General features: G+C 37.9%; 1 protein-coding gene across 3 annotated transcripts in view; it reads right to left on the reverse strand.

Moving 5' to 3' along the window:
• CTNND2 (catenin delta 2) overlaps window positions 1-14,088 on the reverse strand; it is a 900,906-nt gene that overhangs the window by 401,223 nt on the left and 485,595 nt on the right. For all 3 annotated transcript variants that reach the window (XM_045082021.1, XM_045082022.1, XM_045082023.1), the window contains 2 exons: window positions 6,928-6,962; window positions 6,421-6,537 (listed from right to left, as the gene is read on the reverse strand). In XM_045082021.1, the coding sequence (XP_044937956.1) occupies window positions 6,421-6,537; window positions 6,928-6,962 (152 nt within the window). The remainder of the gene's footprint in view (window positions 1-6,420; window positions 6,538-6,927; window positions 6,963-14,088) is intronic.

Consider the following 14,088-nt stretch of genomic DNA (forward strand, 5'->3'; position numbering starts at 1 on the left):
TGAGATCAAGACCTGAGTTGAAACCAAGAGCTGGATGCTTAACCGACTGAGCCACCCAGGCGCCCAGAGAATGATGTTTTAATGAGAAATTTGTTTCATGTTCTCCCTTGCCTCAGGGATGGAGAAGGAACACTTGGTACTTGATGCCTGTCTAACCCTTCACTTCCCACATATGCTTCTCTGGAAAAAATATAACCTGCCTTTATTTATTTATTTATTTAGTTAGTTATGGTCTTGCATTCATCTATATTCTTTTTAAGATACAGGCAATTAAACGTTTGAGAACACTATATACGCTGTATAAAATTTTAAATCCCCTCCTTCCACAGGAGAACACTGGAAGAGTCCAGAGATTTTTTTACACATCTCTGCGATAGAAGGAAATCAAAGAAAAAGAAATTGAACGTTAGCTGAAATCCAGGTAGAGGTAGTATCCAGAAGGGAAATTACTTATAGCTGCTAGGAGGCTATTCCTATGTCCTGTGTGCCACCCGGGTGTTTTCCCTTGACTTTTGCTCGTGTCTTCCATTTGTGCTGCTGTTGACTCCCTATGGGCCCTCCAACACCAAAGGTAGTGGAGGAAGTTAGCGTGAGTGAATTCGGAGAGGAAACGAATGGATGCACATAGTATCTAAGGACAATTTTAGACTTGGAACCATGACAAACTTCTGGAAAGGGGATTGTCTCATTTGCATTTCAAAATCCAAAGTGATTTCACAGGAAATGAGCAATCCAAGGATGAACTCAACTCACTTGAATAAATGCATTTCCAGGGAAAGAACTGGGGTCTCCAGAGTCCAGATGAAAGTCTTCAACCACAGGTAGAATGGGGGGTGGGAGCATCAGGACTTAAACCCAGGGCTTCGGACTCCAAGGTGGGATGGGTAACCTTGTACCCCTCCCCAGAAGCTCTAAGTTGGGTTTAACTAAGGATTAGTTTCCACCATCACAGGAAATAAAAGAAACCAGTTCTCTTCCCTGAGCATATCAATACTGCAAGGACAAGCTCAATATATTTATCATTTTGATTATTTTAATTATTATAAAAACCGTATACTCTTAAACCACTTTGGCTTACTAGGAATTATGAAAATATTCACTTCATAAGGATGGCTCTTACCTTTACTATTATTACTGAATAAGAATATATTGAGTCATACTGGATTCCAGCATCATAGTAACTTGATCCCTCAACAATTTTCTCACTACATAACAATTAAGGGTAATCACAGCAATTAAATAAAAATGACAGATTATAAATCAACAGTAAATAATACATTCACCTCTGTCCAACTACATATGATTATTCTATTTATATTCTATCTGCTCAGAACAGTAACCTACAAGATTCTTGATATTTTTGAATATATTATGATTTGAAACCTCAGAACAACATTCCTTTTTTTTTTTAACCATAACATTCAGAATATATTAAGTTCCTAAGTTTTTCTTTTTTCTTTTTTCTCCTGAATGCTGAGAATTTTGAGAACATGGTGAAATTTTAATTTGTCAATATGCTACAGAGAGAAATAATAACTATTTCAAAATACAATATTTAAGCAAATTAACATTGTCTACAAACATGTAAGTCATTTTCTCCCAAGTTGTCCATTTTATTTCTGATTTTGGTTGGCAAATATTTTTGTTAATTTTGGGGTAAGATATATCACCCTATCTCTGAGGTTCTATCTCCCAAGATGCATGGATTAAAAAAGGTGCTTAGTCCATGGCAGTTCAGGTCAAGCTATATATTATGTAAGAACCTAATGGCCTTGAGCTTCTATCAGTAATTTTTCCCCCCAGGGAAAGCAATAAAAATTCTCCCAGTGACTCTGTGACATGTCTTTGTTAGAACTGAAATTATATATCCGGCAGCCACGAAATAGTGGCAGGGTGGCAAAGTTGTACACATGATTTACATACTGTTTAGGATAGCACTTTTTTAAAAAATGCAAAGTGTTAGAAAACACGGATAAGTACATGAACTATAGTCAATATAGGAGAGCAGTTACTGCTTGCCTTAGGGTCAAGAGGATGGATTTACTAAGCTTCACATTTATTTTAATCAGACCTTGAAACGAAAAATAACAAAAGCCTTTAAACATGGCAAATTCAACACTGCGGGCTTGGGGGTTGAGACTGGTCGACCAGTCCCTTTCAAGGGTTTTAGACTGTGTTTAGTGCTGTTCTGAGAGAGGGCTAAGAGCCTGGCTCTCAAGGGCCCGTGTGTCGGGTACAGTTCAACATGACCCATCTCATGTCATTTCTAGGAAGGAACCCATCAAGTTATCACCGTAACGGGGGACTCAGAATCTGACGGGCTCACACTCATTATATGAGATGTGTCAGAAAGTCACTACCTATGTGTTCAGTTGATACAACAAGAGCGTCAACATGGTCGGCTGTTCCACTGCTTAATGGGAAGCTGTGCTGATTATGTGCTTTGCTCCCCACAGTCTTCTCTGACCTTGTCTCCACATACACTGTCTCATGGGGTCCCCCTGCTCTTTGGTTTAAGATTGAATTTGGCCAAGAAGGGGCACGACGACGTCAGAAGGTGGGAGGACAGGTTGGGACACTTCCTCTTCTGCTCCTGCCTGCCTCTTCGCTCTGCCTGGACTATACCCTGGACTTTTCCTTCAGGACCAACGGTGGTGAGGGCTTCCCTCTGTGGCTGCGACCCGAGGACCTCCCCAGACATGTCTCTTCCCTTAATCTTGCCCACCCCTTTGTCAATAGCCCCGGAATTAACATCTCTTCGGGGTAACTCTTTTGAGTAGACTCTATTTGCCAGCTGGGTACAAATACAAAAGCAATTGAGACTTTCATTTTATGACCATCTAAACAATTAAAATTGGTCATAATTGATCCCTGAAATGATAGTTCCCCACGCAGTATTTTTAAATGAACCTCCTAAATTTTACTCAATTAGTTCAGTCTCAAAGTGACCCTGAAAATGTTAAGAACAAAGGTATCGTAAGAATAACAATATTCCGCATCTCACTGTGGTTTAGATCCTTTGGCATAAAATTTGTGGGTGGTGATTTTATCACCTGTTTTTTGTTTTGTTTGCTTTGTTACTTTTCTTATCTCAAACGAGGAGGCAGGAGCCTACAAGAAAAACAATCAGCTAAAATCCGTCAAAAAGATAACCCAGTACATAATAAAACGAATTAACTAATCTTTCCGAAAGACAAAAATTCAACAGTTGCCAAATACACCCCTCCCCCAAAAAAAACCAAGAACCAAAAAACAAAAAACAAAAAAAACTACCCTACTGGAGTATTTAATGTTCCTGTAACAAAGGTATGTCTTTTGTAAATAATTTTTGAACATGTATTACAGGAAAACAAAACTGTACACTAAAAATTCATTCCATGTCTCTCACGCATAGCACAGTGTCTCAATTAGGAAAGCTCAGGATTATTAGTTGATTTGAAGTTATTTAAAAGTTCATAGATTTATTCCTTTTCTCCTTATATTTATCTCTTCTATTCTTTTGCTTTATCTCCACATTACTCTTATTTTTTACATTTTTATTTAATTTGTTTTTTAAAAGATTTTATTTATTTATTTGACAGAGAGAGAGATCACAAGTAGGCACAGAGGCAGGCAGAGAGAGGGAGGGGGAAGCAGGCTCCCTGCTGAGCAGAGAGCCCAATGCAGGGCTCCATCCCAGGTCCCTGAGATCATGACCTGAGACAAAGGCAGAGCCTTAACCCACTGAGCCACCCAGGCGCCCCTCCACATTGCTTTTATTATTCCCATCTTCCTAGCTTCTTTTGACTTATTTAGCTATTTTTAAGGTTTTCCCCCAACGAGTACAACATTCCTTTACCTTGTCTTTATTTTTAATAATAAAGTTAAGATTTATTCTGAGGGCAGTTTTTTCCCCATACCCTTATGTTTTCATGATTAAATATTGCTACTTAATTTGCTTTTTAAATAGCTTGTAGTTTTCTGTTTTATTGCTATTTTGATTCAGTAGATCCAAAATTATGTTTCTTAATTTCAATGTGAATATATTTTACCATTTTATTTACCTTTCCTTTTACTGGACTATTATTACAGAATGCGGCCTCTCTACAGTTTTCAATTTTTAGGATTCTCTTTACTGCCCAATAGCTGATCAGGTTTTATAGACACCCCCTGGGGCACACCTGTGTGGCTCAGTCCTTAAGCATCTGCCTTCGACTCAAGTCATGATCCCAGGGTCCTGCGATTGAGCCCCACACCAGGCTCTCTGCTTGGCAGGAAGACTTCTTCACCCTCTCCCACTTCCCCTGCCTGTGTCCCCCCTCTTGCTGTGTCTCTCTCTATCAAATAAATAAATAAAATCTTCAAAAAATAAATAAGTATCTCCTGTATAACAAATATATATTATCATTCAGTGGATTTAACTTTTTATTTTTTTAAAGATCTTATTTATTTATTTGACAGACAGAGATCACAAGTAGGCAGAGAGGCAGGCAGAGAGAGAGGGGGAAGCAGGCTCCCCGCTGAGCAGAGAGCCCGATGCAGGGCTTGATCCCAGGACCCTGAGATTGAGACCTGCGCTGAAGGCAGATTCTTAACCCACTGAGCCACCCAGGCACCCCTAACTTTTTAAATATATCTGTTACATTGGTTTGTTAATTATTTATTTCAATTTTATACATCTTTTTCTTCTAGTATTCTGTCTGATTCTGAGACATGTGCATGACATGTTCACAACAGAATTTTTTTTAACCGATTTCTCCTTTCATTCTCAAAAATTTTTTTCTAATATCCAGACACTATATTGTTTGGTACATCATGTTCACTTTTTAGTGTGTCTTTAAAAGTTAAGACATTTTCACTTAAATAATTCTTTTTGGACCCTGCTTAGGGCTTCTGCATTAAATTCCACTTCATCTCACAAATTCTTCCCAGTCCCAGTTCGTGTTTGTGGTATTTGCTGTTGCGACTTTGCTCCTGTAACTTCAACATTTATTTCATTAATACGAGTGTGTCCCTTATAAACATAATTATTTTATCTTTGTTTATTACAAACTTGCCTTTTTATCCTTTTCAAAGAATTGAGTGTGCTCATCTATTTGTTCCTTCCATATTAACTGATTTGTCTCTTATTTTACTTTTTCCTTCTTTTTTCTGCACCTTCTGGGTATTGAAGCTTATCCCCTCTCCTAAACTCACAATAGAATATGCTTATCTATTATTATAGGAAAAATGTAATATCTGATATCACCCCTGCTCCCAAGGCACATTTTATTTGACCTTTGCTTTCTTTACTTGAACAAAGTGAGTACGTGTGTATATTATTATATTATTATTATTAATTAAGTATATTAAGTATATTAATTAAGTATAACTCTAACTGCACCTACCCCTAAAAGGAGATATATTTATTGACTCTGAAAGATAAATAATAATTCTACATTTTAAAATATAAAATGCAGAGGACAAGGATACTTACAAATCATGCATCTTATTTTAGGAGTTTTATTGAGGGAACACCTATAGGTTTAAATACAGTTAGATACTCAAAATGATGTTATCCTAAGAGTAGTGGTATTATAAAAGTCATAGAGAAAGTGAATTAATGTGTAAATTTAATGGTTTCAAGACCAGAATGTTATTTTATTCTTACATCTTCCTTTTAAATAACAAACCTTGCTGGGTATTCAAGGAAATTTTATTTTTTTAAATGAAGAAATAAAATGCTCCAATGAGTTCTGGTGTAGGAAATGATTGGGGTAATATATGTTTTAATGATTTAATTTTTGGCTTTTTGAGGGATTTTATTAAACTAAGTCAAGAGAATTTTATGATTTATTAAAGTGAAGCTCGTTTCAATTCATAGCACTTTTATTCCTATGCCTCAACCACTATGGTTGAAAAATATATGATTAGGAGGAGATGAATAAATTTTAAAATATTCTGCCGAGGTTAATATGCAATGCAAGATGGCCACATATAGAAATATAGCATAATACTAAGTATTTAGTACTGCATATATTATATTGAGTTCTATTTTGTTATATAATTGTCATACTGTTATGATCTCTACCAAAAATGATCTGTGTAAGTAATGCATTCGTGGTTAATTTTAAAGCAGACACTGTATTGATTAAACAAATATATGGTGATAGTCTCGAAACATGCCAAAAAGGAGATCAGAGTATTGGTGAGAATCACCATCATGTCAGTAATTGGTGAGAGATCTAGGAGCCAATTACTGATTTAAGAGAGCCCGTAATTAATGTGAATTGGGGTGGGGTAATGTGGGGAGGAATTAAGGGAAAGTGGAGTGAAATGAATAAAACAAGTATAAACACAGGCTGAGGTCCCATTAGATATGACTCAGTGTGTCAATTATACGAGAATAAAGAACATTCTTATATTTTAATTGTCTTCAAGCATAATTATCCCTTGACTTACTTTCACCTGTTGAATAATCCTGTGGGTCAAGTATTCCTGATTCCTGCAGTGATCGGATACAGGAGTCCACCAGCTCAAGACCTGTTGTAAGCTCGTCTTCGATGTCTTTTTGACCATCTGAAATACAGTATTTTAAAGTGATGAATGAACACACGATATTGTTATTCGTAAAGCTTTAGGCTACTCTTTAATAACAAAAAGTATCATAACCAAAAACATTTCCTCTGTGAAGTCCTCATTACATTTCACACTGTAATTCTCGGTCGACCAGTAGCAAAAGCCAAGGCCAGCCAATTCCATGTATTCAGGAAAAACATAAAAGTTTCTAGGGAATTTAGAGAACTTAACTCTTGGAAATCATGAGCTATCACAACATCATTTAATTTTAGTGTTGTGGGGTTATCGTGTCCATTTTTATCAGTCTTTTCCTAAAGTTCACAAGGAAATCAATCAATAAAGACACAATGTAGAAATAAGTGTAAGTTTCATCAAAGAACCGTGCCTTACCTTGTGACTGCCAGTGAAACTGCTCTTCTGCTGAACTGTAAAAAAGAGAATACACAGGTATAATGCACTGGTTAGAAACCAAGGCCTTCAAGACACCGAAGTGCATTAGAGTAATAATACACTACTAGCTCCAAGGCGTGACTTTTGTTAATTACTTAATTATTAATCTTTACTGAGAAAAGAGATTCTGTTCTGATGCAATCTTAACTTTAATCCATTAATATATATCTCTTTTATCACAGGTACTAGCATGTTATAAACGGACACCATTCTGTAATTTTCAGAGAGTAGCTAGCTTCCCCCCACCATTTTTTTTTTCCCCACAAAGCCCAACCTATTCTACTCATTCCTTACAATAGCTTCTCTCAAATGCTGTTATGCTGTTCTACCCAATTTTAGTTACTTTAAAAATTGAGGCTGACTAGTTTCCTGTAGACATTGTCAGGTAGTCTGGGAATGATATAGCCTCCTTGTTCATTACAAAGAAGAGATGAGAAATGTATACCTTTTTCCAGACATGTCGCACGAGCAGTTCCTTTCAGCGGATTATTAGTTTAAGTGAGGTAATTTAAACATTTTAACACTTTACCACCCAGTGAATATACAGTTCCCCAAATCTCACTTTACCAACACATCTGATACAATGACATAGGTAGAAAGGGTGGTTCATATACATGATACGCCAAAGACACTACCCAGGGTTCATCTATGGAGACAACGTAGGTAACTTTTGAATGATTTATTAAATAAATAAATAAATTTAAAATTTCTAAATATGCATGACTCTTTCATTATATATACAAATACTTTCCACATGTCCCCTTTTCATATGCCAATAATTGGTAAGAAATCCAGACAGGTATCATTTTGAGAATGATTTTCTACACTCATTTCACTGAAACCTTTACTCTGATCAAGAGTTTCTGTGAATAGCTCATCAGTTCCACAACAGCAAGTGGATTTGAGACCTTTAATCTCTACCTCAGAGACGGCTTCTGAATACATTTACAGAGGGACAAGGAAAAGGGAATTCTGGAATAAATCAGTGTTTGAAAAAGTTATGACTGATATACACGAACACAAGGATCATCCTTTAAGGGACAAGTGACTTTTACAGGGTATCTTTCTCCTCAACCAATCCATTTTAGCAAACTGGGAAATGGTTTCACCATGGTGAAAACTATAGACAGGACTGATACATGAAATGATGACTTTACAAATTCAATCCATCGTAACTTCTTCTTGTATCAAAAAGGTATGAGTTACATAGTGATAATATAGAACTACAAAGTTTCACACTTAAAGCAGAAATGTAATCCTAAAGTCAATATTTTAAGAATTGCATGCAGGGTCGGTTAGTAAGAGGCATTTTAAACAGGAATAGAAAATGCTTTCATATTCGTAGTAGGCTGAATGGTGCCTCTCACCCCCAAAAGACAGGATCACGTTAAATCTCTGGAAACCGTGTGTGGCTACTTATTGGAAAAATCCTATTTGCAGGTGTAATTAAGTTAAAGATCTTCAGATGAGATCATCCCAGATCCCATGATAACTGTCCTTCTAAGAGATAGAAATGGAGAAAGACACAGAAGAGAAGGTTATAGGAAAGTAGAAACAGAGATTGGAGTTCTGCATCTATAAGCCAAGACATGGCTGGAACCATCAAAGAATTTCTAGAGCCATCAGAACCTGGAAGAAATAAGGAATGCTCCTCCCCTCCTCCCGAACCTTCACAGGGAACACAGCCCTGCTGACACCTTGATTTTGAACTCCCAGCCTCCAACACTGGGAGACTACATTGTTGTTGTTGTTGTTGTTGTTGTTGTTTTAAGCTCCTCAGCTGTGGTAATTTGTTATGGCAGCCCCGGGAAACTGATACAATAGTTTTCTGATATGATACAAATGGTTGCTTCTTCCACCCTCCAGGTTTCACTACTGTCTCTAAGCTGCTACACTCCTTTGGCCAGCACAGCCCTTCACAAAGGACTGACTGTATACCTTGGCTCCACTAATTCCCGTCAACCACAATGCTCTTCTGACAGATGGCGGATAAAGGGTTATTGGTGTTGAATGGATTTGACCACATGGATCCCAAGTTGCTCAACAGCGACTTAAATGAACCTGTCCCACTGCAAAGCTCATGCTCCTAGCTCACCTTAAAAAGGCATGGAGGGGGACACACTCCAGTGACTTTCCACCTCAAGCCACAAGAGGAAGTCAACGGAAGACGCTGCACTCGCCACTCCTCTCCTTTCTGGCACATGGAAGAGCGCACTTCATGCCCGGTGCGCGCAGAAGGGGCCATGTTAAGGCCTGTGAGAGGAAGTGACAAGTGCCACTTCCTGCCCCAATCACAGAAGGGCAGGCGTGAGAGCCTCCCGCTCTCTTTCTCTCCGGATCCCCGCTGAGATGGGTCCCTGAGTAGGAGGGAGGAAGACGCCTGCCAGCCCCGGGAAGGCACAGCATGAGTGAGAAATAAAGCACTGTTGTGTGAAAACTCTTGCGCTGGAGGGGGGTTTGTTTCTGTAGACTGAATGTCACACTGAGTAATACAGAACTGTGGCAGTATTTGAAGCTGTAAGGTATTTCTTGCTTCTCTGCCTTCCATTTCCACAGTGTTGCGTAGGGAGAGAGTGTCCGGGGTCACTCTCACACAAATAAGGTGGTGTGACAGCTTTTAGTCATCTTGTGAGATGTATCTGCTCGTCCGCAATAATGGGTGATTTTATGTGTAAGACTACACATCCCAGTTATATAATATTTACTTTTTTGCTCATCTCTTTCAAAAGTGTTTCAACAGTGTTGCAAAAGTGATGCAACAGAAACAAGAAGAGATATTTTGTATCACGACTGAAAGAATGCCATTCCCAGTGACTATGAAACTAGCCTCTCAAAGCACAGGAACCTTCCTTTTGGCCAGATAAAGAGCATTAATCATTTAAAAGGTTTCCTGATTCCTGTAGCACAGTTAAAATGCATTAAAAGTATGACTGATCAGAGAAAATAGAAGTCCCAAGAGAAACCCGGTTTGGATTTTATTTCCATTAAGTGCATGCTTTATTCACTCTGTTAGGGGAATCTGTGCAATTGTATATCTTATACATTTGATTCCTTCTGTTAAAAACTGCTTTTGGATGGATGATTTTTAAAAAAGCAAACAAACTATCTACTCATCCGATAAACACAGACTATGCCTGTATCCCACACATTCTTATTTCAGCTGTTTAGGAATTACTCATGGTGAACTTTCTCCCAAATGTATTGTTCAATTTAGTATAATGTAAAAGTTATTTTTGAAGCAGCTGTAACTTCTATGCATGTTACATTTTAGAAAATAAAATTTGCTTTGCTATCAGAATGCTGTTTCTTGAAATAGAAGTAATCTGTAAAGAATTAAATTTAATAAAGTAGAGATATAATTTAGAGTAGTCAGTATGTATTTAAACATAACTATGTACAATTTCCAGAACCCAATTATTATGAACAAAATGCATATTTATAACAAAGACTACCTAACTTTTAACTTTTAAACATATACATATATATGTGGGTAAATCAGTAGTGCTAGGGAAGAGTTATATTAAATATAAATATATTAAATATATTTAATAAATATAATATATTAAAAGCACAAATCCTGGGGCACCTGTGCACAAATCCTGGGCACCTGGGTGGCTCAGTTGATTACGTGTCTGCCTTTGGCTCAGGTCATGATCTCGGGGTCCTGAGATCGAGGCCCCCATCAGGTTCCCTGCTCAGTGGGGAGCCTGCTTCTCCCTCTTCCTCTGTCTCTCCCCCCTCCTTGTTCATGCTTTCTCTCTCTCACTTGCTCTCTAAGTAAATAAATTAAATCTTTTTTTTTTTTAAGTGCAAATCCTGATAGCTAACACTTAGATTGTTCTCATTCTAAACCAGGCAATATTCTGAGACAGATATACTGCTTTCTCATTATATAGCTAATGAAACTGAAATAAAAAGATGTTCAAGAACTTGGTGGGGGGTCCGACCTGCAGGAAGCAGTGGACGCAGGATTATGACCCTGGATGTCCTGTTCTAGAGGCTGCATTTGAAACTACCATTCTATTCATACATCTGGTGACATCAAAATTAAGCTCCTATGTGATGGAAACAAAAAAAAAAATAAACGTAAAACCACAAACCAAGTTGAAAAAACTTGCCATGTCCCGGGAGAAGACATTTGCAATGCATGTAACTTACAGAGGGTTAGCTTCGGGAACATTAAAATAACTCCTACAGATCATTTTAAGATAAAGATTAAAGGTCAAATAGAAGAGAGATGCATAAATTTACATATAGCATACAGATGCATAGAAGATAAAAATCAATGCAATGGTCACTGAACACATTAAAAGATACTCAAACCTATTACCCATCGAAAGAATATAAACTACACAGACAGCAATTCTTTATTTTCCACAGGCTTCAAACAATAAGAAAGTCGGACAGTATTCTGTGTTGGAAAGGATGTGGGGGAATAAGATCTCTCACACATTGCACGTGAAAGAGTAAATCAGTCACTTGAGTGACCAATGAGTCAATAGTTGGTCATGACTTATATGCAGAGGCCGGGTCACTCGGTAATTCTGCTTGTTGGCAGAGTTTCCATGGAAACACATACCCCTAAGCTCGGGACACCTGGACAAGTCAGTGCATGCTCACGTGTTGGCAGTAGCAGAACCATGGCAACAACCTAAGAGATCAGTAATGGGGAATGGACAAATAAAATGATATGATTGCATGCCTATAAAACATATATATGGGATCAACACTATTCAGCAGTTAAATTAGCCAAAACCATAATGTATCAATATAAGTCTCAAAAGCAAAATATAGAGTGGAAAATGCAAATTTCACACATGTATTGCCTGATTCCAATCATGTGAATTTTAAAAACACTGACTAAACAATATTGTATAGATACACACATATGTATACACAAACACACATATACATATATATATATATATATACACAAAGATTTTTTTTTAGCTTAAACTAGTTTTTCAACTATCTATCATCAAGGGAAATCATATAAATACAGATTAAAACGATACACCAAAATTCATTATGAGGGTAGCTCTAAGGAAGAAAGAGAATTTCTTCTAAAGGGAATTTCTCTTTTATCCTTCATGTTTTGCCTCATGAAAAATGAGGGAAAACATTAACATTCATTTAGGAATGCCTTAGGTCCTTGGAATAGGAAACCATCATGATTCTTACATTTATGTTTAGTTAAATGCTTAGTTAAATGTTTAGTTAAATGCTTAGGTAACTCTTTGTAACTCAGTTCTACACAATATTCCCATCACTGTTAGAATCACTCACAGTTGAAATTCAAATAATGCCAAAAAGAAAAAAAAAAATCTGAAAGAGGTTAAGTCCAAATAATAGAGGGAAAGAAAGGATTTAGAGCTCAAATTTTTTTCTCTCCATTTTTCAGGCGATAAAAGTGACAGGATCACCTTTGCTATGTTGATATGAGCTCAAACATTTCAAGCAAGCAACCAGTAACTTTCAAATTCTGCGGGTATGATGTTGGGGAAAGACTAGTTCAAACCAAAGCATAACCTCTGAGATCCTTGAGAAGTGATTTTCACCCTCATCGTCTCCAGCAGGACAGTCTCCACATCCACCTCCAGGCTACGTCTAATAAATAAATAAATAAACAAACAGATGATCGTTCAGAGAATTCGCTTCATGTCAGGAAAAGACACGAAGCCACGCAGTCCCAGAGCTTGACCGTCTGTCATGAACCGGTGCAAATATCTTTCCTGATTTCCTTTTTCAGCATTCCGATGCCCAGAGAGCATCAGTCCCTACACTGTGGCATGTGGCCTATCATTGCTCACAATTTGATTAAAAATGAAATAAAGGTAAGGAGCTATGAGGGTTTTGTTGTTGGTTTTCTTTCAAGTTAAGCAATGTACCTAAAACAGAAGCCAGAGAAACTAGCGTGAAGGGAATGGTTTCAGAACTAATATTTAGCCTGCAGGAACCTACGGCCTTACGTTTACGATGTCTGAGTGACCTAAAATTATACTCTACTGTAAAATACTTCCTTGTATACAGTTTTGCATGCAGACACATCACAAGAAGGACACTGGTTTGCAAGACAGAATATCCTTGGTCCAAATTCCCCATTACTGCGGAAATGTCACGTATTTGGTGAGACCCTTGAGAAGGGGTAGCCCGAGGACGTGGGTGGTTGGCAGCTGCTGCCTTTTTAGCTCAGTGCACTGTACCCAGACCATATTTGTCAGGCTTGGTGAGTAACTCTGCTTCCCCCAGAATTTCCTGAGTGACTGATTTCTCTTCAGTCTACGGCCTCGTGGTCGCTATCTGTATCGTGGTATATTCCCAAATGAATGTCCTAATCTCTCCGCCATGCAACTGGCATGTTGATTTCTTTCTTAGATCTTACAACCTCTTTCTGCTTTACCTACTCTCATTAGAAATATATTTTACAGCTATTATAAAAATGTTTATAGGGCTACACCAGATAGCCAGAGGGCCACAGAGCTCCCAAACCAGGAGAGTTCAATAAATTAGTTTGTATCAAGTGATGTATTTATCAGGTGAACAGGGTCTGGCAGGTCTTGAGCAAATATGGAATTTTACATATCGTTAGAGTGGTGTTTATGGCTTGTAGGTTATGACTTACCTGTAGGTTATTTAATCTACATTAAAAATGAACTAAAAAAATTTTACTATATTAAAATAAATTGTAAATTATTTTATCTTTTGGAGCCACTGCAGTCTGTCATGGGAAGGTTGGAATGGGGGACAGACACGGGGAAAGGGAACAGTGGGCCTTAAGAAGATACCCAGGCATGGTGGCATCTATGCCCAGGCTGTCAGTCACAGCCAGTCCTGAAGAAAAGGGAAACAAAGTCATCACACATTCTTGATGAGTGCCCGAGGTGGCTTTGGGTGTACGGAACCGGGAACGCAGTGTCAGCTCCTCGAAACTCTAGTCCGATGGGGGTGTGGGGGACCAGTACTCAAAGCTGGGAGAACCTTCCCATGAAAAAGTGTGTTTACGGCATTTCTGCGTACAGGTGCATAGGACCTGGAGCATGGCACTCAATCTCTTTAAGCCTCAGTTTTCCCATTGATAAAATGGAGATTTACTAGACTTTC

The sequence above is a fragment of the Mustela putorius genome, unplaced genomic scaffold, assembly GCF_011764305.1.
Source record: "Mustela putorius furo isolate JIRA1106 unplaced genomic scaffold, ASM1176430v1.1 tig00000589_pilon_pilon_pilon, whole genome shotgun sequence".
Taxonomy (NCBI): Eukaryota; Metazoa; Chordata; class Mammalia; order Carnivora; family Mustelidae; genus Mustela; species Mustela putorius.